The sequence below is a fragment of the Chelonia mydas genome, chromosome 7, assembly GCF_015237465.2.
Source record: "Chelonia mydas isolate rCheMyd1 chromosome 7, rCheMyd1.pri.v2, whole genome shotgun sequence".
NCBI classification, from domain to species: Eukaryota; Metazoa; Chordata; order Testudines; family Cheloniidae; genus Chelonia; species Chelonia mydas.
Genome location: NC_057853.1, coordinates 100,840,470 through 100,865,580, shown reverse-complemented (window position 1 = coordinate 100,865,580; position 25,111 = coordinate 100,840,470). Strand labels below are relative to the sequence as shown.

The 25,111-nt window shown below is 39.1% G+C and overlaps 1 protein-coding gene across 3 annotated transcripts in view; it reads left to right on the top strand.

Annotated features, from left to right (window-relative positions):
* DOCK1 (dedicator of cytokinesis 1) overlaps positions 1-25,111 on the top strand; it is a 545,102-nt gene that overhangs the window by 83,636 nt on the left and 436,355 nt on the right. For all 3 annotated transcript variants that reach the window (XM_037903703.2, XM_043551994.1, XM_027819633.3), the window contains exons 13-22: positions 1,772-1,897; positions 4,861-4,985; positions 5,351-5,449; positions 7,271-7,343; positions 10,550-10,653; positions 11,298-11,481; positions 15,722-15,819; positions 19,339-19,428; positions 20,003-20,103; positions 21,470-21,604. In XM_037903703.2, coding sequence (XP_037759631.1) covers positions 1,772-1,897; positions 4,861-4,985; positions 5,351-5,449; positions 7,271-7,343; positions 10,550-10,653; positions 11,298-11,481; positions 15,722-15,819; positions 19,339-19,428; positions 20,003-20,103; positions 21,470-21,604 — 1,135 coding nt within the window. The remainder of the gene's footprint in view (positions 1-1,771; positions 1,898-4,860; positions 4,986-5,350; positions 5,450-7,270; positions 7,344-10,549; positions 10,654-11,297; positions 11,482-15,721; positions 15,820-19,338; positions 19,429-20,002; positions 20,104-21,469; positions 21,605-25,111) is intronic.

Genomic DNA, 25,111 nt, shown 5'->3' with positions numbered 1-25,111 from the left:
CAAAAACCTGGACCAGGCTTAGCAGCACCCACCCTTCCTCTCATGGAAGTACTTGAAATACCAGGTTTTGTCATGATCTGCTGTGAGCATTAGGACAGTTACTCCTTTCTTGCGGGACTGGGAAGGAATATTTCCTGATGGCCAGATTGGCCAAGTCGAGGTGGGTTTTTTGCCTTCTCTACAGTGGGTTGGGAGCTGAGGAGGAAAGGGGAGAGGGGTTAGGCTATGATGATGCAATTCATTGTTAGCTTGTGGCGGATGTCCAGTGCAGGCACTCCTTAGGGAGTGGATACAGTGATCAGATCAAATGGGAAAGTATTTAAAGGAGGTATCCTTTAAAGGAGTGGAAATGAGAGCTGTTCGGGTCTCTCTGACTGTTACGGCAGGGAGTCAACCCCCATCCCTCAGTAGTCACCCTTAACCCTCATTTGATGGAGGAAGAGGTGTTCTGAGGTCCCAGAAGCAGGTTGCCTGGCGACCAGGCTGGGTAAGACTGACAGCAGCCCGGCCTCACCCCTCTGAGGTATGTAAACGGTTATGGAATTACCTGTACTGTAAAATTTTACCTGCTGGGTACTTCCAGACTTTTAGGGCTAAAGTTGTAGCCTGATTAAAATGCATCCAGAGTCTCCTGTCCTCCTCCTGGCACAGCCAGATAATGTGCACTGGGGAAGAGTATCAGAGTTGGGGACATCTTCCTCAGTTACTTGATACTTTCTTCTCAGATCTTCCATTCTAACTAATGCTGCCCCTTGTACTTTTCCTATGAAAAGAATCAAACCCTTTACTGTCTCATTTGGAAGATTTATGAAAAATCAGAGGGCAGGCGTAAGTTGCAGACCGATGCTATTGATGGTTTAATAACCATTTTCTGAATTCAACTAGCTCTTCAGTTACTGAGGACAGCTTGGATACTCAGTGGCACCTATTTTATCTTGTTCAGTGCAAAATTTATGTAAAAGGTGCTATAGCAGCTCCACAGTGCAAACTTCACTGCGCCCAATTAAGCACTGAAGATTCCAACATCTTCCTGCCCATCCATACTCATGTTGTGTGGTACTGCAAAAACTGTTTCTACGCTGGACTTAAGTTTTGTTTTACTGAAGCCCTTCTTCAAATTCTGTTTTCTTAGATTTGAAAAAGATGATCCCATCCCACCCAATCAGCCATCATGCTTACCAAAATATATTCTCCTGTGTGAAAATTCCTTCCTATCATTGCCATCTATTAACATGCAATAGACAACAAACTGCTAATGGATTGCATTATGCTCTCCAGAGAAAAAATAAACTAGGGCCCTAATTGTGGTACTGTGTGTGTCTGCATGTGTGAGAGTGTGCAGAGCTGCACCTACGCAGAACCCCATTGACTTTGTGTGGGCACAGGGTCTGCCTGCCCTTGCGCACGCAGTTGTGGAATTGTGGAATCTGCTACAAGGTATTGTGTCGGCTACATGAGCCACATCCATTATGTCTCTCACACAGACACACAGACACGATTTCCAGCTTTTCTATCGGTTTGTATTATTTGCCTTAAAATCTGTTCTAATCTGATGTACCCGGTGCGTTCTAGATGTGATAGTTGTAGTTCCATTTCAAAGTTTCTCTTAAATAATTATTTCTAATCTAGCGTTGCAAAATGTAAATGCTTTGGGGGCAAGGCTTAGTAACTTTTATGTGCATTGTCTTTTGGAGTTCATAAGACTCTTTTTTTTCTGTGTTTGTTTAAAAAATATAGAAAATATGTCTAATAATTACATTTTATGCTTCAGGTTTATGGGTGACTTTGAAACTTCTTCCAGGAGATATTCATCAGATTAGGAAAGAGTTTCCTCACTTGGTGGATAGGTCCACAGCTGTGGCTCGGAAAATGGGGTTTCCTGAGATTATTATGCCTGGTAGGTGTCAATAGTTGCATTAGGATACTAAGAGCAAAATTGGGTGTGCTGCTAAAGTTCATGCTTTTTAGGGGGCTTATTCCTTCACCCACTTACTTCCCTGGTCCTTCTCGCATGAACAGAGAGCAACAATACCCGAAGTCCAAAGGTGCAAACAATTTGATGTTTATTGGGGTGAACTTCCAGCAAGCATGATTCCAGTTTCCTTCCTTAGTGTCCCCCTTCCCAGCTCTGACACCACAGAGCCTTACACCTGTGTCCCTGTTCCCATTCCTGCCCTTAGCCAAACATGATTCCAATTTCCTTACCCCCATTCCCTGTTCCCATTTTCCCCTTTAGCCAAACATGATTCCAATTTCCTTACCCCCATTCCCTGTTCCCATTTCCCCTCCCCACACCCACCCACACACCCACTCACTTCCTGATTGACTGCAGACTATATAGTAAAACTTGAGCTCTGCTTAGCTATACCTTAACCAATCATTTTCCTGAAATTTAACTAACTAGTACTAACATATTGTAACATGATTATGTAACCAATTTATCCCACCACCTTAATTAGTTTACACCCAGCAAAATTAATTATACAGCAGACAGGAACAATCACAGAACCAGACAGAGATTATACAGACAAACAATAGCAAAGTGGGAACTATAATGACAAAACAATACAGAAGTGAGGATTTCACATCCCAGCTATTGATAAGTGAGTTCTTGCCAGACAGGATGCTATCAAACTAAGTTTCCTTTTACATCTTCTAGGCACTTCCCTTTCTCTGGAGGTGATAGGCACTGTCAGGACAGGATTGTATTCCTAACGGCCCAATAGCACCTTATTTCAGTGTGACTAGTTTGGAATGTGAGGATATGACCGTTCACTTCCCAGCTTATGGCTGCCTCTGCTGCTTAGTCAAAGGCCTTAGCCTAAGAGCAGGGCCTCAGACTGTCACAGTAAGAGAAGGACCTTACGCTGGCAGACAGTGATTTTGATTCTTTCTTTTATACCTCTAACTAGCCAAGTGATAAGAATACCCCTAAATTCTTAAAGTACAGGCCTTTGCAGACAGGCCTGAATATCTATATCCTAACAATTACCACAGATAATACAATATAACTATCTGAATCAAATCCATAAAATAACTAATATTTTGGTACCTAATTTATTTTTTTCAGTTTATATTAAGTGCCTCAAAAAAAATTATATTGATCATTTAGTTGCAAAGTGAGAGACATTATGGAGTAGCTGTACTCAGACAGTAGAGCATCTAGTTTTAGTTTCAAGTCACATACTCCTGAGTGGTGTTGACTACTGTGTTACCAGTGAATCTGTGAAGCAATTTATACAGTTTCAAAAGGGGCAGCTTAATCTACATGTACAAATGGACTACATGTTTAGTTCACGTGCTTGAATGCAATAATGGGTAACTGTATTCAAACGGTTCGGGTGACTGTTTTATGTACCAAATATTTGCTTTATTTCTTAAGTCACCTGTTAAATGTGTCTGTATATCTGGAAGTTTTGAAATATGATTTTAAAAAAAAGACCAATTTGAGGAAAAAGCATTACTTGATTGTTTTGTTTTATAAAAGATGCTCTCTTCATGTGTGTTGGGGCATGTGTAGAAAAATTTTGAAAACAGATATTTGCTGCTTGTTTATGAAGGAAAAAGAACACTCCCTAAAATAAGAGGACTGTCCCTGCCCCTTCTTAAGCAAATGACCGAGGAAAAGATTTAGCTTGTAATGTCCCACATAAGATCCACAGGCTCTAGGTTCTGCTGGACATCTTGAAAGAGAATTTCAGAGTTCAGGGCCCTCCATTGAGTCATTGGCTGTCAGTAGCTTCCAGATGTTTGCACATAAGGTGTATATAGCTTAAGTGCCTCAGTCGACTACACCTATTGTGATCATGAGACAGAGACTCTGAGTCTCAGGCAGTCAGCCAGAGTTACCTGTCTCTATGCATGTGTGTTTCCCTTGTTTCATTTTCATGATACCTTTTAAATAGGAATATTTGTAAGACAGTGTACTATATATAAGGCATCAAATTAAACACACTTTCATCCGTGGAAAATTTAAATTAAAAAACATTACGTCACCTGCAGTTCTACCTTTCTAGACCACACAAACTGAATTAAAATTAGGTTTGGAAAAGGGAAAACCAAGGAAATAAAAGCATGTTGAAACATTTCACGTTATGATAATATGTCATCTTAAATAACTACAATTATTGGATTTATTTTCTGTTCTGTTTAGTTTCTTGCACCACTCTCACCTCCACTACTGTGGTAGATTGGGGTTTTAAAAAATCTTGCTAACAAAAATTTGGGGGTATGTTTTCTCAGGGTATGTCTTCACTACCCGCCGGATCGGCGGGCAGCAATTGATCCAGCGGGGATTGATTTATCGCGTCTAGTCTAGACGCAATAAATCGATCCCCGAGTGCTCTCCCATCGACTCCTGTACTCCAGCGCCACGAGAGGCGCAGGCAGAGTTGACTGGGGAGTGGTAGCAGTCGACTCACTGTGGTGGAGACACCGCGGTAAGTCGATTTAAGTACATCTACTTCAGCTACGTTATTTATGTACCTGAAGTTGCGTAACTTAGATCGATTTCCTTCCTCTTCTTCTGCCCTCCCCTCTGGTCCCCCCCCCCCCCAGGGTAGACCAGGGCTTAGCCTCAACCCAAACATGTTCTGTTAACAATACCACTGGTCATGCTTTGTTAGTATAGTGCCTTCAGTATGAGTTGTAGGTGAACATATTGTTGTAAGACACTAGTCAGTGGTACTTCTCAATACTGTGTGTTTAAAATTTAAGGATGTAGATTATTTTGCCTAACAAGTGTTCCTTTAAAGTCTTTTATTATGGTTTTATACTTCACTGTTTTATGCAGAACTGCACACTGTGAAAATTACTATGAACATTGTGAGTGTAATGTTTTGTTTTTTTTTGTCCTGCCAGGTGATGTTCGCAATGATATCTACGTAACATTAGTTCAAGGAGATTTTGACAAAGGCAGCAAAACAACAGCAAAGAATGTAGAAGTTACAATATCTGTTTATGACGAAGATGGCAAAAGATTGGAGGTATTTCTGTTGGAAAATGTAATCTCTGAAATTATTTGCCCAAATTTTCCATCATCATCTTTGTTATTTGTAAAAATTTGAGGGCACTTTTTTTTTTTTTTTTAACGAATGCCTTGCCCAAGTTCTCACACCAAAGGATAAAGACTTTAGTTTGTCATTTGTGATAAGTAAATAAATATTGTGGTATCATTGCATACAATTTGATTGAAATTAACTAGGGATAAACTTAGAGCATAAGACCTCTTTTATTCTAACCTACCTACTGGATCCTCTCTTTCACTATTGAATGACAATGCTGGTTAGTTTGTTCTCTGTTAGATGGGTATGTATGTGTGGGTAAATGTTTTTATTCCTTGTCTTTCAAGAGTGTGATTTTTCCTGGGGCTGGTGATGACGCTATCTCGGAATACAAATCAGTGATCTATTACCAAGTGAAACAGCCTCGCTGGTTTGAGACTGTCAAGGTACAGATGATGATAAAATAATTTTCCTCATAATGGGTTAATTTAAAATAAAATGAGAATAGTTTTTAATAAGAAATCTTTAAGAACAAAATTGAAGGGAATTAATGTGGTCAATTGTAGGAAGGGTAAAAGGATCAGCTAAGCAAAAGCCTTTCAAGGTTGCTAAGGAACATTGGCATTGAATAGAATGTAAATTACTCTTCCATCTTTGTGGTCAAAATAGATTTTTCACAGGGATATTCCACCATCTATTTAGGATAACTTTCTTTTGTAAACAACAGTACAAAGAAATCATGGTAAACGTATATTATAGTGACTTACTCATGAGTAAGTATATTGGGATGCTGGGTTTACTGATGCATTATGCTAATGATGCTAAATTAGCACCATAGTAACAACTCCCCAAGCTAGGTGCCAAAGATTTAATATTAAAAATGAGGCTAGGGGTAGCCTTCTGAAAGACACATATTGGCTGTTATTGCTGGAAAGAATATTAATTGAAAGGAGAGCTGTCTAATTTTTTTTTCATTCTTGATATTCTTTCCAAAAAAGGCTTTCTCATTGCAGTTGCAGCCAGGAGTTAGCTGCTGTGGGAATTAAGTGCATCTACAGTGCAACCCCTCCTCACCCACTGCTTGGATTTTTTTTTTTTTTGTATAGACATACCCACAGAAAATGGTTGTGGTGAGGCAGAGTGAATTGCAGACATGTAGATCAGCAACATGCAGTCCAAATTTCAATATGCTGAAGAAAATAGGACTACTCTAATTGAATACCGAGGGGAGAAATATATAGACTTGTGATTTTGTTTAAAAATTTATTTATTTATTTAATGCATCACCCTAGGCGTGTGTGGCCTTTTACAGGGGAAAAAAGTGAATGAATGGGGTAAGGGAATGTAAGACAGTCATAAGATCGTATGGTTGGTTAGGTTTGTGTATCTTGGTGTGACTTACTTGAACTGTTTTTAAGCTGAAGTTTTTAATGATATAACTTTGTGTCTGTACAAATGAGGTGGTTGAGGGTATGTTATTAATAATAATAATTATAAACAGGTTAGGGTACACTGGATATTTAGATAGCGGAGAGAAGACGACGTTCTGAGAGTGAAGGTGGGGGCGGGGTGAGGTCAAGAAATGGGCTACAAGTACAGGCGGTACGGTGAGACCTAGTCAGTTAAACTGAATTGACAGTAGTGACAGTTGTTGACAGCAGCAGTAGCAACCACCTGGATCAGAGAGAGAGACTGGTCTAGAAAGTTATGTAGTTATAGTGTAAAAGTCAGGGGTCTTATTAGTTGAGGTGACAGGAACTGACAACATCTGAGAGGTAAAGAATACAATGTCTGTTGATGATGATGTGAATATGTCCATAGAACTGAAGGGTTCTACATAAGCTCTGTGTAAAGGCTCTGCCCTGAAGAGCAGTATAGAAGAGGCTGCTTCAGATATTGGTGGGGGGTGAGGGCTGCTGGGTTTTGGGGTCCCTTGTGTAGCTTGCCTGCTAGTCCCATAAGGTCATGTGATGGGGAACTTAGTAGGCGTGGCTCTCTCCCAATCTGCTAATGGCTGAGGGAGTGGAGATTTCTTCCAAGGGAGCTAGGGCCTTTAAAGGCCTTTCATGGGAAAGTCATGCTGGTCTTTAAATACCTCGTTTGGAAAGAGCCAAGCAAATTATTAGCAATGCAAGAAAGCTAAAATTACATTACTCTCTCTAAAAATGCAGAAAATACATTTGAAGAACCTCTGTGAAAGTCTGGTATTGGTAAAAACTATCTGAAGTCATGAGTCTTATTTCTTTCTCCTGTCTTAATTTGTGAAGGTGGCAATTCCTATTGAAGATGTGAACCGCAGTCATTTAAGGTTTACATTCCGTCACAGATCATCACAGGACTGTGAGTACTTCAGTCTTTCCCCTGGTGCGCCTGTCAATTCCTGGTGCCTGCATCTGCTGTAATGGAGAGATTGTTTCTGGCTTTTCGTGTGGGGATGAGGTGCTTCTACTACTACTACTATTTATTTATTATCCTAGCACCTAGGAGCTCCATTGAACGAGGCGCTGTACAACTTGTCCTTTTTCCTCTGTTTCCTCTCCCTCTCCTGATAGCCCTCATGCCTTCTTTCCTATACACTTTCTGCCCAAGTCACCAAATGAGAGACCCAGTAAATAGATCAAGTGCCAGCTTTGCCTTAAGCAAGAGGCCCATGGGTGGGTGGGTAGGTAGGTAAGTAGTAGGTGAGGATCCTCCTGTTTCAGATGAGGAAAATGGAGACAGGGAATTTGACTTGGTTGGGAGACACTGTGGTCGTGTGTATGTAAGGCAGTTTAGACCTGGGTTCTAATCCTGGTTCTGATACGGACCTGCTGTTTGTTTTCAAATTATGGTTTGGATATGCAAGCTATTTGCCTTCCTGTAGCTCCCACTCATTTTCCTTTAAAATCATTAGCAGTTTAGCCATACTCTGAGCCCTACAGAATGATGCCTTGTGACTAAGCATTTTCCATATGTTAGCAATTGCTGTTCTAGTAATAGAAGAAAGATTTACTTTGACTTTGATAGTATTCATTTGATATAAGTATTATATATGATTGTCTCGGATAATATGTCACACTCCATGCGGCATACCTCCCGGGGGTGCAGAACTCCCTGGCAGACGGGCTTAGCTGGACCTGGTACCTCAATCACGAGTGGGAGTTCCACAACCCCACTTTCTGTTTCATCTTCCAGGCTTGGGACACCCCTCGCTGGGACCTTTTCACCACTTGTGAAAACTGCAAGTTACTCCTTTACTGCTCAAAGGGTGCCAGGGGCTACGATTCCCAGGGCGATGCTTGTCTCCTTCCATGTCAAAGTGGTCTCTGATATGCCTTTCCCTCCATTTCCCTTCTCCTCCAAATTCTGTGTAAGATCTGTTGCGACCGAGCCAGGGTCTTCCTAGTATCTACTCAGACTCTCAGCCTGCCCCTGCAATCTGTCTCCCTGATCTGCCAGACATTCTTACCTAGGACCAGGGCAGAGTCCGACATCGCAGCCCAGCCCCGCTTTGACTGACAGCCTGGTTTTTGGATGGGGATTGCATGTAGACAATGCCTGCTTGGCACCAGTGCAGCACATACTTATGCACAGCAGATGATATTCCACACAGGCTTGCTACGCAGTAAAGTGGAAGTGTTTCACGTCTTGGGTGCAACGCCACTGTCTCCCCCTCAAAGATGTCTCTGTCTCCCTTATCCTGGACTACCTCTTAAAACTTAAGACCTCAGGCTTCGGCCTTAGCTCTGTCTGGGACCACCTGGCAGCTCTTAGTGCTTTCCTCCCACCGGTGGAAAGCTACTTGGTGTTGACTCACCCTATCATTGCCTGATTTCATGAAGGGCTGACGAACAGCTTTCTACGGGTCCTTAAACCTTCCCCTCCCTGGGACCTCCATCTTGTACTCTCTGCCCTCACCAGACCTCCCTTCGTGCCCCTGGCCATGTGCTCCCCCTCACACTTACCCATGAAGGTCATCTTCCTTGTGGCCATCACTTCCGCTTGGTGGGTCAGAGACTTGGCGGCCATGATGGCTGACATCCTCCCATCCCCGCCCCCATATATGGTCTTTCGTAAGGACAAAATCTCATTATACCTTCACCCTAAGTTTTTCTTGAAAGTCGTCTCTGAGTTCTGCCTCAGCCAGTCTATCCATCTTCCGGTCTTCCATCCTAAACTGCTTGTCACTCCCGCTCACAGGACTCTGCACTCCTTGGTCATCTGCTGTGCACTCACGTTCTACCTAGACAGAAACCTGTGCCTTCCTCTCCACACCTTCTCATAGCCACTGCTGAGCGGTTGAGGAGCCTGGCCTTCTCCTCACAGCGTATATCCAAGTGGATCACAGAGTGCTATGCGCAGTCCAATGCCACACCGCCTGGCAGAATTATGGCCCACTCCACGAGGGCATAAGCAACCATCTCTGCCCCCCGGTGGACGTCCCCTAGCACAATATCTGCTGAGTGGCAACCTGGCCGCTCTCTACATACCTTCACTGCCCGCTATGCCATCGGCCAAGGGGCAGCCGAAGATGTGACTGTGAGCCTTGCCATCCTGCAGATGGGCAATAACTCTCACATCCTGGCACCCACCTCCAAGCTGATCACTGCTTGATACTCAAACGTGTTCGGAATACATTTAGGGACCTTCACTCAAAGAAGAAGTTGTTACTTACCTGTAACTGCAGGTTCTTCGAGATGTGTGGTCTCTATTTGTATTCCAATACCCATCCACCATCCCCCGTGCTGTGCACAGCCCTATTCAGCAGTAAGAGGGTGACTGAGTGTGCGTCGGCTCGCATGGCTTCTTACAACCTCTCCTGGAACACGAGGCAACGGATGCTGGGGGCAACGGATGCTGCTGCAGAAAACCTTCTGGCTTCAGCGAATGGTGCACATGCACACCTGTGTTGGGAATACAAATAGGGACCGTGCATCTCGAAGAATCTCCAGTTGCAGGTAAGTAACCTCCTCATCTCTGCTGCAGTGAAATTATGTGGCAGGCGTTCATTAAAGATGCTTATGTGTGGGCTGCTTTGGGGCAAGGACCATCTTTTTGTTCTTTGTTGGTGTAGGGGCTAGCATAATGGGTCCTGGGTCATAAGTAGGGCTTCTGGGTGCTCCGGTAATACAAATAATAAGTAGTAGTAATAAACTAACTGACAAAATATCATCATTCCAGGTATAAGAGATACCGACTTTTTGCTTTGTCAAACAGTAATTTTGGGATTTGTATAAAAATGTAGGTCAAGATTTTAAAACATTGGTGCCTTAATTTAGCCTTTTAAATCCATAGGCAGCCTGACTTTCAGAAGTACTGAGCGCCCAGCAGCTACCAAAGATGTCAGTTTTAGGCACCTGTGTTTGAAAATCTTTATTTTACTATCTAGTTTGTGTCATATGTATCGAGGACTGCATCCTTATTAAGTTTCTTAGCCCTTTTCCTGCATATGGGAACCCTTATCACTGTCAGGCCATTTCTAAATGATCTTTCCTTGAGATATTGGAGTAGTGTCTCTGTCAATATCAATTACTTAAACTACTCTATGTGTCTTATTTTTTTAACAGCCAAAGATAAGTCTGAGAAAATATTTGCGTTAGCATTTGTGAAGCTGATGAGATACGATGGAACAACTTTAAGGGATGGAGAGCATGATCTTATAGTGTACAAGGTATAATTTTGAAGAAATTTGCTTCAGTCCTTGCACAGATTTGGTTACTGTGAAACCTTCACTTTATGGAATCTGTTACACATCAGTCTAGTTGTAGGTACATGCAAAATTCTGTATTAAAAGAACATTGTTAGCAGATTCAAGCAGTAGAAACGTAAAAGGTGTGGTGGTAATGGAGGTTCATTTCTGTATGGCTCCTTCAGAATGATGCCCAGAGGGCTCAGCAGAACCCAATAGCGTGTACCGTACAATTGGGATATTCAGAAAATTGAGGGACAGGTCTTGAACAAGTTGTACTGTATATGTGAAAATGGTGATTTTGTAGGGCTTGTAACTTGGCTGCATATGGATGGATTTTCATGGGAGAGCAAAAAAAGCACGCCTTTGGCCATGTGAAATTTCACATTCCTGCTCCAAACCATGTAGGTGCTAGATCTGGTTAGGGCTTTTTAAAAAAACAAACAAACTTTAACCTGAAATTTCCCTAAAACTGCAACAAAAGTTAAGTACACCGACCGTAAATAGTTACATAGAGATTTAGGATAAATATCTTTATTCCTGTTTGAGAATATACTATATAACTTTGTTCTTTATTATTTTAATTATTTATCATGTTGTATTTTGATTAAAAAAAAATCTTGCAGGCAGAAGCAAAGAAATTGGAGGATGCCTCAACGTATTTAAGCTTGCCATCCACTAAAATAGAATTGGAAGAAAAAGGGCACGCCACAACTGGGAAGAGCATGCAAAGCCTTGGAAGTTGCACCATCAGCAAAGATTCTTTCCAGATTTCTACTCTTGTTTGTTCAACAAAACTCACTCAGAATGGTGAGTTAATAGAAGAAATGTCTTTCCACCCCACGTATCCCCTTAACTTCCCCCCATTTATCAGAGGGGAGGGAATGTAGTATTGTTTTATTTTATTAAGGGAATTCTATACTGCTTGTGAAGGGTTTTGATTGACAGTTCTGTCTAAACACAGCACAAGTACAGTATGAGAATTGGCAGTATAGCATCCAAACCTTGCTCAGCCTATATGCTTTAGTCCAGCTGTGCCTAGGGATGAGAAAACACTTCCACACCCATTTAAGCCAAGGTCCTTCTGGGTGTAAAACAGGGCACCACAGGCTTTATCTAAAACTTTACAGTTTCTAGCATGGGTGCAAACAGGTGTGTGGGAGAGGATGATGGAACACATACCTAGTATCCCTTCAAAGTGTCTCTTTGTATAGAAGAGCTGGTAAGGAGGGTGGTGGAATGGCTGTGGTCCCCAATGGGCTGCCTTATATGATTTTCACTGTGTGTGCAGGGTTCTCCAAGTAACAAGTTCCACCCTCTTTTTGTGTCTGGTACAGAGACCAGAGCAGGGATGGATAGAAGGGTCTGGGAGGGAGGAGGAAGTTGCCAAGCCTCACCTTCTCTGTAGAATGTGCCCCATGGCTGGAGTTTAAGGATTGGGCATGGAGTGGCAGGAATGTGGTTAGTATCATAGTATCTCCTCTAAACCCTTCAGCCTCAGACCTGCTTTTCATGCTCCTTTGGCAGCCTCTGGGGCAGTCACTGATACAGCTCACAGGTCATTGGAGCAGCTGACCCTCTTCTCCAGCCAGCTCTTTTGTTTTCACTCTGTTCCCATGGAGTGATCAGCGTCCTTCCTTGCTTCTAGACTAGTGGATAGGATTCAGGATATGGGGTAGGGGAGGTCATCTGGGGGTGATGGAGTCATCTTGGGAAAGGAGATAGTCATTATAGGAGTCACCACGGGGAGAGGGATCAGTACTTGGAGGCTGGCAATTTTAGTGGTGTATGGTGGGACCCCAGACTTTGGAGCCCAGAAAGAACCTACCCTAGAGGGGTCTAGCCTAATGAACACAAGTCCTCTGCGGTATGTAATTTCTCTGTCCTCTCTTTCAAAAATTAGGTTGCATCTGTGCCTTTGAGATAGTTTAACTTAATTGACAGTTCATACGCATAGTATTTTGGAATACTTCAATATTGAATTGACACAGGTTAATTAAAACTTTCAGTGGATTTACTACCATGAATGATTGTGTTGATCTGTACCCCTCTTTCACTAGTATTTTACATAAGTGGTTATAAATACACATATTATGTAAAGCGTACAATACTGAGTGATGTGTTACTGCCAGCAACCATTAAGATTGTCCTGTAAATATATTCTTTATTCAGTTTCCTATCCAAATAGAAAAATAACAGGTCTGATATGACTTCGTAGTCACCTCACAATTATACTGCAGTACTTTTTGACATCTCTGAAACACATTCCTGTTGTTTTATATTCAAAGCACATAAGATTCACTGCAGTCAACCAATTTTATGGTATAAGGAGATACTTAGCAATAATTCTAATTGCAGCCCAAATATATGATAACATCCTAATGATAACACAGTAATTTTATAGTTTCATAAAACATAGCTCACAGAATCCAATATAGAGGGTTGCACTGCTGGACACATTATTGTAGTTTGTGATTAATGATGTTTGTTGTTACAGTTTTTCTTTTGTGTTTACTAATTAATATTAGTAATATTCAGAAGTTTGGTCAATAAGTTAGTGGGACTTTCATGGAGTAAATATAGTGAATACTAAGACTGAGAGAACAGTTTTGAAATTCAGCTTTTATACCTCCCATATGTCCGTTAATCATGATATGTCTGGTTTTGTTTTTGCATTGCATTCTATGTTGCATATTGGTGTATTCTGATACCTGTTTGACAACATGCTCTTTTGGAATTCCATTCCTTCAGCGACAGTGCCTCTCAGATGTAGTTTGTCTATCAACTCTTGAATGTTGTCCTTAACATCTGATCATTATCTCTAAGTAGCAAATGTTGGGCACTGAAATTATGAATTTTGTTCGTTTCTCTGAGCAGACGTGGCCATTTTCTATTTTTTCATAGTTAACATTTGAATAGGCATGAGAGACCAGTGCAATAGCAGGATATTGAAACATGGTCTGATGGAGTCTCTTTCCTTCTCTTGCCAAGACACACTCAGCCATTGTGTGCAGTTGTCTCTGAGATTTCTAACCTTGTTGGTCTCTTGTCCCCTTCAACTTCATCTGATATAGACAGCTGACAAGTTTATGATGCAGGCACATGTCTAGGATGCTAAAACAGGGTCCTCCCTTGGGGAGTGGACTCGTCCTCCTTTATGCCAATCTAATTATTTCAAGATAAGAATCAGTAAAGATAAGGCATTGAGGCCAGATTGTTGTCCAGCATTTAGCTGGAGAATCCATCCCCCACTCCTGACAAGTCTAACAAAGAACCTGCAATTAAGAGAGACATCCAGGATTAAAGTGACCAGTTTTCTCATGTTTTACATTTCCTGAAAAAAACTCCAGAATGATTGATTGTCCTCCCTCCTTTGGGGGAGTTCGTTGGATGCTGAACCTACTTGAATCTCAAGAAGGAAGTGAGATGGGAGATAGCTTATAAGCAAGCTCTTACCGAGTCTGATAAAACTTGTCTATTTCTGAAAAAATATTAATCCAGTGGCTAAAGTAAGTCCCCTAAAACCCCATTTTTGATTTGTTTGGAATTATATTTTATTGCCAGTTGAATTAATAATACTTTTCACTTACTACTGTCCTACTTGTATCTCTTAAGGGGCAGTCTTTTTTAGCTTGCACTTCCCATATGAAAGGTTTTTTTCCCCCCTTCCTCTCCTTCACCATCACTTTAATCTGTTTCAGCCAAACCAGTGTCTCTTTCACCTTCAACTTATGTTTCTCTTTACGTAGTGTTATGGCATTCACTTTAGAGAGGGTAATACCCTTGAAACATTTGTTGATGCTCAAAAATTATACTACTCCACGTGTTGCTATTGATTATTTAAGTATTCTGTAAATAAAACCCTATCTAGTAAGAGCTTGACCTTTTCCTTTGGAGGAATACTACTCGGAGGTACCGTTTTTTTCATAGTAAATTGCCGTACTGTTGTATGGTTTAAAGAACTGATGCATTTATTATGTACATTAGTTAGTTATGTACTTTATTTTTTTCCATGGGATATCTAACGTATACACCTGCTGCATTCTCAAAATACATTGCTAGATCACCTCTTCAGCTATTAGCCTTAAAAATATTTTCTGCAGGTTTTTTTATTTTAAAAGCCACAGAAGAATGCACCCTCAGCAGCTTCAAAGGCATGAGATCTGGACTGGTTGGAGGGGTAAGGAGTAAGGGTATAGCTCCTTTAAGGGTTTCCCTTTCCCTTGTGATTGAGAGAGGGATGGGGCTGTGGTGGAGTAGGGGAAGCAATTGGTGGGCTGGCTAGCAGGGCTAAGCTAAGCCACTGACCCTTGTTCACCCTGGGGAGAGTATATGAGACCCACTCACTGCTGGGTTAGAAGAGAACCGAGTTTTTTTTTTGGTCTGCTGTGGGCATTGTGCTTGTCACTTTTATTGGGACTGGGAAGGAGTTTTGTCTTCACTGCTAGATTGGCCAGGGCAGGAAGGGCTTTTACCTTACCCACTGCAGCTCAGGGACCTGGTGGAATGGGTCAGAAGGTCCTGTTTGGGTTGTTGCTATTTAGCAGGTGACAGGTGTATAGTGGCGTGATAAACTCTCGAACTTGTAGAAATGATTATGGAAGAAAACCTGACCTGCACTGTATGAGTTATTGTTTGATAGCTCCTGGGTGAACCAAAGTGTTGAGATTTGAGAAACCAGCACTTGCTTAGCCTTCTTTCTAAAAGTACCTTTAGTAAATGTAATCCACTTTTTTGAAAACGGCAGTGCTTTCATAATAGAAATCATAGTCTGTATGCTATAGTGCAAAGTTGTCCTTATCATAATTACTATTGATTTTGAATTTAAGTAAGTTTCCATGGATGACATTCTCAGAGTAAATGCACTTGAAAGTAGGAATATAGTCGTACCAGATTTCAGCAATGCAGATATACAGTAGTGAAATATGTAAACAGCCAATAAAAATGACTAACTTGGAAGTGAAGTTTTTATTATGAATATAGTCATGGTATGTGAATGAGAGCATAACTCCTGCAACACATCATAATTGAATGTTTTTCTCACTTACAGTGGATCTCTTGGGGCTTTTGAAATGGCGATCTAACACAAACTTGCTGCAGCAGAATTTGAGACAGCTGATGAAAGTTGATGGTGGTGAAGTGGTTAAGGTAAGAAACAAGTTAAATTTTTTTAATGAATTTGATATTTTAATTTTTCCGTTCCTCTAGCTTAGGTATTTATATGGCCCCCATTAATGTAGTATATGAGTGCCTCACAATCTTTAATGTCTGAGTCCTCACAACACCCCTGTAAAGTCAGGAACTACTTTTCAATACAGATGTGTAATGCACAGGTTTTTAAAATATAGATATTCTGAATACTGCAGTAAACTTGCTTTTATATGCACATTTAAATGCCAAAAGGGATTTTTATTTAAACAGTACAATCAAAACTACTTGAAATTATTGCTGAGAGAGAGTGCCTCAGTTATTGTGAGGTAATAAAATGCATAGCAAAAGTTCAATTCTCTAAATAAATATTAAGTGCATTTTATTATGTCTGAATGTGGAGTGCAAGTATCACATTTCAGCAAGTGGTGCTAATATTTTTTTTAATTATGTTTCCTGCTGAAGATGTAGCTGGGCCAAGTAATTTACATTTGCCAAGGCCATAAGGGCATTGAGTGACTGTAGAGACCAACATAAAGACAGGTTTATTTGTGGAAAACAGTAGGCTTAGACTTTATTGAATACATTGTACTAAATCGAATCCAATAATGTCAGCAGAAGTAATATATCAAGAGTAGATGAACCTTAAGGGCCTTTATGCTTCTATTAACCAAATTAAAATTCAAATAAAGTAAAAAAGCACTAATGAATGCTTCATCTTAAGGAAACTTCGCACAGCTGAGACCACAGTCATTGTTCTTTACTGAGTAAGGAAAAAATAGCCTCTTAAATAGGACTTTGCAGAGTGGCCTTGTTTATTACATTTTTGGCTTATATTACTTGAGAGCCATAGCTCAGTGCTGATGCTCACTGCCAACTAACCTTATTATGGGTAATTTTCGTTGTTCTCCAAATTACCTTGGAGAGTATACACCAGGCAAATACTTGCGTGCCCAGTGATTACAGAAAGATAACAGAATGTCACACAACAGAAAGTTAAAACAATATTTAGGTGAACCTCTTTTCCCTCCTTCCACCACACTGCTGTTCCCCCACCTCTCCGCACACACTTTTGTAGACAGAGCAGGTGAAATCTTAGCCTCACTGAAGTCCATTAAAAAGCTCCCATTATTAATAGGGACATGCATCAATTAAATTTTTGCCCATGACTGAAGAGTTCTTATTTGATATGTTGGTCTTTTTCTTAGTTCTTTGTTTAAAACACCATTGCCTACTGTTTCTACAGTGCAAGAAAAATATCTTAGTAGTTTAGTCTGTATAATATTGCATATTTATTATTCATTTTTAGTTTAACTATTCCTTTTCCTTCCCCTCATTTGTTTCCTTTAAACTACTTCCAATTTTCAATAACATAATTTTTAATAATGTCTTCTTGATCAAGAATATTCAAATTTTCTGTTAATAAATGATCAATGATTCATAAATCTCCATCAAAATATCATTATATTCTGTACTAGTATTGACACATCAATAGTGAACATATAAGAGACTTGTTGGATGTTTGACTCTCATTCTACATCAGTAGTAGTAGAATGAATGCTATCTTCTTTCAATGGAGATTCTCATTGTAATGGAGTTCTCCATATATGTTATATGGACACAATAGTACAGACCAGTAGTCCTTATTCATGACATCCCTCCCTGATGAATGTGTCTTCCTGCAAGTCTCCAAAGCCCTGCCACAATCTGCAGCAAGATGCTATTAGTAATTTTCTTGGGGTACTCCTACCCTCTATGGCCTGGACAGCCTGGAATCTTTCTAGTCATCATTGTAGGTCCTCATTGCATGTGTTCAAAACTGCTCATACAACATGAGTTCTACAAATGCAAGAAAATGTGTGTGATGCCCACATGTGCAGAAAACATCCAGTCATGGCACCTTTTCATCTCTCTGTTTTCTTTTTAATGGAGTTTAGCCATGCTATCAAACCATCATATGTTCGGGAAAACTTTACTCATTCCCACTGAAAAGTGAATGTTTAAATGCATAGCAGTGTGAACTGCCATGTTGTTTCCCCTAATTAAATGAATATGACTGCAAGACACACATTGTTCTACTAAAAATTAAAATGTGAAGTCAAAAGCTGATTTCTGCCCCAAGCTGCGTGCCCATATGGAAACGATGTTGTAAGCTCTTTCTCTTTGCTGTTTGCCTCCAGATTTTAGTAGCATCATATTGTGGTTACAGATTCCTTGGGATGGAAATTGGTGGCCAAAAGAGGATTACAGTGGGTTACTAAATAAAAGTTAGCTTGTGATCATTAACAATGAGTCTCTTGTTGAGCATTGTTGAGTCTGCTGAACAGCCCAAGAAGCAGCCTGAGTGTGATCTCATAAGCTCTTACACATCTTCATTGTTGTGGCAGATCCAATCCCAAAAGAGTCTACTCTACTCCTCTGGTTGATGGAAGATTCTCCCCCCCCCCCCCCCCCCCGATAAAATCTCTTGACAAAACAAATAGCTTACTCCATCCCTAAACTGGAGTCCCGCTACAGGAGAAGACTGCCTACCTGTTCAACAGAGACAAAAGGCATTTGCTGCATAAAACTACATTTTCCCCCAAAATCTGAATCTGAGCGGTGATACATTCACATGTTAATCTGTCTGGGAGGAGCTGATGTTTTTTCTGTCCATCTAGTAACACAAATTGCCCAGACACAGACTTATTGGTTGGTAAAACTAAATGCATCATGCAACCTGAAGAACTCCAACCCTATGTGCTATTAGCCCATGGTAGGAAGGAATATTACATTATATGGTTATAGAGTACTTTTTTCCATTGTGCTTACATCAAGTCCCCTTTGCTAATCTGCTTTTACTTTCATGTTGTGCAGATCAGGGTGTCCTGCCAACTGTCTAGTGAAGATTCTTCTTCAGTTACAGTGATAGAGGCCTGTAGGTTTTATTGTGGGGGGGGGGAAGAAGGTTGTGTGTGGTATTTCCCATGCCTGCATGTATGCTGTTAGTTAACTGCTGTGGGTCTGAGAGTTTATGGAGCCATAAATAGCTATGTAGTATTTTCTGTTAATGTCAAGATAATTTCAAAGCATCTGAGTACTACTTGATTTATTTAGCATGAGTCTGACTTGCTTGTTTGTGTTTTGTATTGTGATAGATGATCATTTCCCAAAAATTGCATGATTCTTTTTAATAACAGTATGTTAAGATTGAATCCTGAAACACTTTATTGGTATATTCACTATAAAAAGTAAAGGTTTCTGTTCAAGTACTCGTGTGTGTGTGTGTGTGTTTGGGGGGAGGGGAGATAATGCATTTTCTGGCCAACTCTGATATATAAATACTAAATTTTATAAAAATTCACTGAAAAACAAAATGTGGGAAAAAATTCTTGTTCTATTTTCCAACTAACTCTTTTATTTTTATATTCTATATAATGTAAAAATAAAAATTAGTTTGTAGATCCATGTAAAATATCAATTTGGGAAATTTAATCTCAAATTTCCTGTAAAATATAGTGACTGAATATTTATCTGCAGTTCCTACAAGATACACTAGATGCACTTTTTAACATAATGATGGAGAATTCCGAGAGTGAGACGTTTGACACCCTGGTGTTCGATGCTTTGGTAAGTTGACTTGTTTGTGTATAGGTATTTGGCTAAAATGTAATTTATTGATGTATAGATTTAATTATGGTCTTTTTCATAAATAATATTCATCCTATCACCTGCAAATCACACCTTTTGAAATTTGTTTTATTTGAAGTGGGTTTTTTTAAAACTCCCAGTAGGGCTTTAATTCAAAGGGGATGAAGGTTTCTGACACGCTGCATCACAGTGATTGAGGGTTCTGACACACTGCATCATAGTGATTGAAGACAAGTGTAAGGGGGGCGCTCTGCTGACAGTGTCAGAGACAAGAAATGGCGAAGCATATAGTGGACCAGCTGCTGTGCTGGGACACTGGTAGAAGTAGAAGAGTGGTAGTGGGGCAGAGAGAGAACCATTCCTATGTTAGGAACAGAAAGCTGGTAAAGTAAATAGAACAGTAGGATTGTTGTTTTTAACTAAGGTCAGTCTGTGACTGTGTCCCCGTATGTTATTAGTGTGGCTCGTTTGAAATGATTTGACTGGTTAGTTCATGAGAATATAGAAATTCAAAGATTTTGTGGATAATGGAATAATTACACTAATTTAACAGGTATTTATCATTGGACTGATTGCTGACAGAAAATTTCAGCATTTTAATCCTGTCTTGGAAACCTACATTAAGAAACATTTCAGTGCTACTTTAGCCTACACGTAAGTTTTTTTTTGTTTTTTTTTTAAATATTTTTCTAATGAAAACGTTGTACAGAGTATCCAGATGGTATTCACATTTCCTTTTGCATAATTTAAATAGGTGTTCACCTATAAACATGAAGAAACATGGTTTATTTTTGTTTTTTGAGTAGGAGATATTGCTTTCCTTTTTCAAATCTGAATTAATAGTAACTGTGCTGTCAATCCTGAGGCATGAAGCCCATAGTTCCTCCTTTTTAATGAGACGGTGATTTGAACTATTTCAGACATGTTTATGGAGAAAAGTATCATAAACAAAACATGACAACTGCCAATTATACTTGTGTAAGGAATAATAAATATTGAAAAAATTAAAATCCATCTTGCTTACAGTGTAAAATTGGTGTTCTGCTTATCTTCTATTATGTGTACACCATTGTCATCTTTAAGCAAAAACAAAAACCCACAAAACAAAAACAGAACCCTTCAATTTTCTTTTGCTATTTGCTACTTCAGATTGTTATTGTTGGATGAAAAAACAGTAATGGATAGCTTTGCTTGGCAACTTTCTCTTCCTCGGAATGGAGTTTGGTAGCCAAATTACTTTTATGATCTATGTGGGAAGAAAATGTGTGAAGTGTGTTCACTTAAGTAATAAGGACAAAATTAGGTCTTCACTAGCTTCAGTGGGTTATATGTGTTTTAAAAATATCACTCATAGTATATTTAAAATAAAACTAAAGATGGTGATTTTAAAACTGGGAATTGTCTATATTCCAGTTTAAAAAGTGATTTCTAGTCAAGAAAACTGAGGCTATAGAAGTGGTAATTTTGTTAGTCTGTAGAAACAAAATGTAAAAAATCCCGAAGTTGGAGACGAAGTCATTTTTTAATGTCAACTGCTACTGTCTATAATTTTGAAACGGCAAGTTTTACAGGATCTATTTTGTCACTGTTCCAAAGTAAAGCCATATGCAAGGATACTAGATACAACCCAGAGGGGCTATTGATTTAAATAGAATTACAATTAGAAATCTGTTCACAAATATTTATGATAATTCTTTGCACTTGCATAGCGCCTTTCACCTGAACATCTCAAGATTCAAAGGACTTTGTAAATATTAAGTCTGCTAATTCTCTTATGAAATATATGATGCTGTGCTCATTTTGTAGGTAGGTAAAGTGTGCAACACAGAGGTTAAGGGAATTCCCCAAAGTCACAGTTAGTCACTGGTAAGGACGAGAATTGAATGAAGAGTCCTTACTCTCACATAATAAAATGCTTTAATGTTATCTGCACTAGCTTTGGCTAATATTGTTAAATTCTTCAGGAAGCAAAATTCTTAATTGGAAAAAGTACAAGTAACCTGTATTATTTTTTTAATAGAAAGCTGACTAAAGTTTTAAAAAATTACGTGGATAATGCTGAGAAACCTGGTGTAACTGATCAACTTTTTAAAGCTATGAAAGCTCTGGAATACATCTTCAAATTTATAGTACGGTCCAGAATATTGTTCAATCAGTAAGTATTAACAATTTTTTTTAAAAATCAACCTTGGGGTTCATATTTTTTCCTTTCTTAAATATGATTTTTCTCTTTTTATTTAAAAATTACAATTAGAGACGCTTGTGATGAGTTCTGGCTTTTTTTTGTATTTACTGTAAATGTTGTGCCTACTAGTAGATTGGTATGAAACAAAGCATTTTTCATAAGGGCACTGGCTGTTTAAAGGTAAGTACTGAGCAGTAAATAGAATATTATTTATTTCTTCATAAAGCACCTGTTTACTCTGCACAAATTTGGCTTATTCCCAAAGTATAAGAAAATGTAACATAGGCATTAGACAGAAGGAATAAGATTGACGGTGCTAAGACGTTGTGAGGTGTGATGGTTTTGTGGACGCAATGCTACTGTTTATTTTTTGGCCACACTGCTACTGGTTTTATAGCTTGTAGTAATCCCTTTCCAGCTACCAAACCCTAACTACTCCAGTGATTAGTTCAGCGTCCTTCTCTCAGCTGCCTTGTGCCAAGCCTTGCAAACGTAAATAGTGAATATACGTGGGTATATTTAAGCATGGACCTCACGGTGGGAGTGACACCTCAGTTTAGAAAGAGCACATAAGCGCTTCCATTGTTGCTCATAGCTTTCTGAATGTTGTAAGGGTCTGAAAACAGAAGGTTCCCATAATTTCAAATAGGTTTTTTGAAAAGACAATGTATTTATTTTAATTTTTTAAAATAATTCTTTATAAATTCATTGATTTTAGTCAACCCTCAATGATGTGGCCCAGAGAAAAGCTTCCTTCTGCCTCCCTGCAAAAGGTTGAATATCTTCCAACCAGGTGAAAAAGTTAAAGTAATCTGAGGCGAGGAACTAGCAAAAGTCAGCCCTGGACCAGTGACGGTTACTGAGCTGCATCCCATTAGTAGCATTAATATTTGGATAATTACCATCTTGATGCCAATGAAAGTTTCACAGATTTCCAGTGGCATGCACAATATTTGTTTTGAGCTATTGGATCACAAAACCATGACACTATTATATATCTCTGTGCTACCTGAGGTGATTGTTAGGTTTAACTTTTCTCTCCCCTCTGTTTGTATAGGTTGATTAAAAACTAAGGAATCCTAGCCATGAGAATGAAAGAATTTAAATATGAATAAATTTAAGACACTCAAAACATTTCTAAAATAGTGTTCCTGGTAACATATGCAGAATTCATACTAACGTAGTATGGTTTATAAGTTTGACTGGAATTGTTTGAGATGACCAGCATAACTCATTGGTTTGCCACTTGTAAGTAACATAGCCGTTCAAAACCCATGCTAATAAAGTTGTTACACCTCACTACAACATCCAATACTCTAATTACAGCAAGAGTAACTGCCACAGTTAAGGCTGCCTTCCCATGCTAACCTTTGTTAAGGCCTCAACTTACTATAATCTTTTAAAATCATTTAAATAAAATAAAAACAATAATATTGAAGCAGTATGTTTAGTGCTGAAGTTTTAAAGAAAGTCAAACCAATGAACTGGGGGAAGTCACCGGCTAAGCACCTGGAACCAGAGTTTGTTGACATGCCATTCTGACAGCACTGGCTTTTTCTCCAGATGCAGAAAGAGAATTTTTTTCATTTCAGTTCAATGACGAGTTCATTCAAAGTTGAGAAACTGATTCATTGATTGGTAGTTGAAAACGCAGAAAAGCTTGATATCCTCTTCCAATCTATGAATAAAAATAAGGTGTAAGGAGATGAGATCTACTTTTTCTAAAATCTTGAAGGACATGGTGATCAGAAGCAATCAAGTTAATTCCCTAGCAGATAATACTTGATTTGTTTAAAAAGTTAACTTTTGTATTACAAACTAATTTTGATAAACTTTTCTCCTTGTGCATCTAGCACATTTAAGGTAGTTTTATTTAACTAATCAAAAAAAAAAAAAAAAGTCTGTTTCTGTGCATTTTAATTGAATTCTAATTTCTAACCAAATGTCGCTTGAGGAGTAAATCATGATTAAAAAGTTAATTTAGTCAATAAAAATGCATCATTCGCCATTTCTAACACAATAAAAAAGTAAAAATTAAGAATCTGAATAAACGTACTTAAAACTCTCTAATTACTTAAATATGTACGTGTAGATATACTGTATCCTCATGGCTAGCAAAAAGTTGTACCAAATTATACCAACCAATGAGAATGAACCTTTATTTAGGAAAATAACTTAAAAGTACAAATAAACCACAAGGTTAAAATTCTTAATTTCAATCAAGGTTTCCTGTTTGTTGATTTTAAATCATGATGTAAATCACTTTGATATCAGAATGACCTGCATGCAACTCTGGGGCCTCTGCAGGACAGTCCCCTTCCCCGGGACCCTGCAGATGGCTTTATGCTCATTCCAAGTCCTGCACGGCGGGGGAGGGCGTGGAGGGAGGGAAGAGAGGATTCAAAATGTCCCCTCTCAAATCTAATGCAATTTATGACAAAATGTTAGCATTTTCACAGAGAACCCCTTATCCGAGAGGTTCTCATAAGCTCCCATGGCCAAAGGAGTAGGAGGGAGCCACTGTGGCTGATCATGGCCTCCTGCAGATACTGAGGGTATCTGTGAGGTTTGGGGCCGGGTTTTTCTGTAGGGACTAGCAAACCCTCTCACTCTCTTCCTCCAATAGAATGATGTGGAGCTTCTCCATGAGAAAATCCTTGAGGAGATTTCTTTGGCTTTAAAATGGGAGGGGAGAATCTCAACCTTTCTAGCATGCTGTTTTCCAGTTTGTTTAATTTTCTGTGACTTGAATAGGTAACTTTGTTGTCATGCCTGAAGTCAATATTCACCAATAAAGCTAAGTACAGGAATTTTCCAGCAAGTTAAAAGTTATCATGGAATTGCTTATACCAAATATACAAACCTATAAATAAGCAAGTTTATTATGTATTTGTCTTAATTTAACCTTTAATGTAACCCTTTTGCTATTTCTTATAGGATATAACAAGGTTATTACAAGGGATTTATGTAGAGTTCTGAAGTTAACAACGTCACCAAGTTTTTTTTTTTTTTTTTTATAAATTAGGCAATGTAATTGCTTTCAATAATAATCTTGCTGTGAGATTTATAAGGTACTGACTGTCACTTATTCTGTTTCTGGTCTTACAAATCATTTTACAAGAAAAAAAATAATTATCTCTCACTGCAGATGAGATTTACAGAAAAAAATGATCCCTTAGTGTTTGCCGTTGGATTTCCTGGTGCTAAGCACTAATTCAAAATGCATTAGCACTGGGAAATCACAAGTCTGAATGATAAGGGTTTAATCAGAGAAGCTACTAAATTGGAATGATGCAACAGTTGGTTCTCAGTTGTAAAGCTGAAACCCTGGCTAATATGTGGTGATTATTTAGAACTATTAAAACTATGGCATTAAGGGGCTGTCCTTAAAAGAAGTGGTCTCAGTGCTAGTGTATTAGTGTGAAACACTTAACAAGCAAGTGTAGTTCCTGTTCTAAAGAAAAAGCTTTTTAAAAA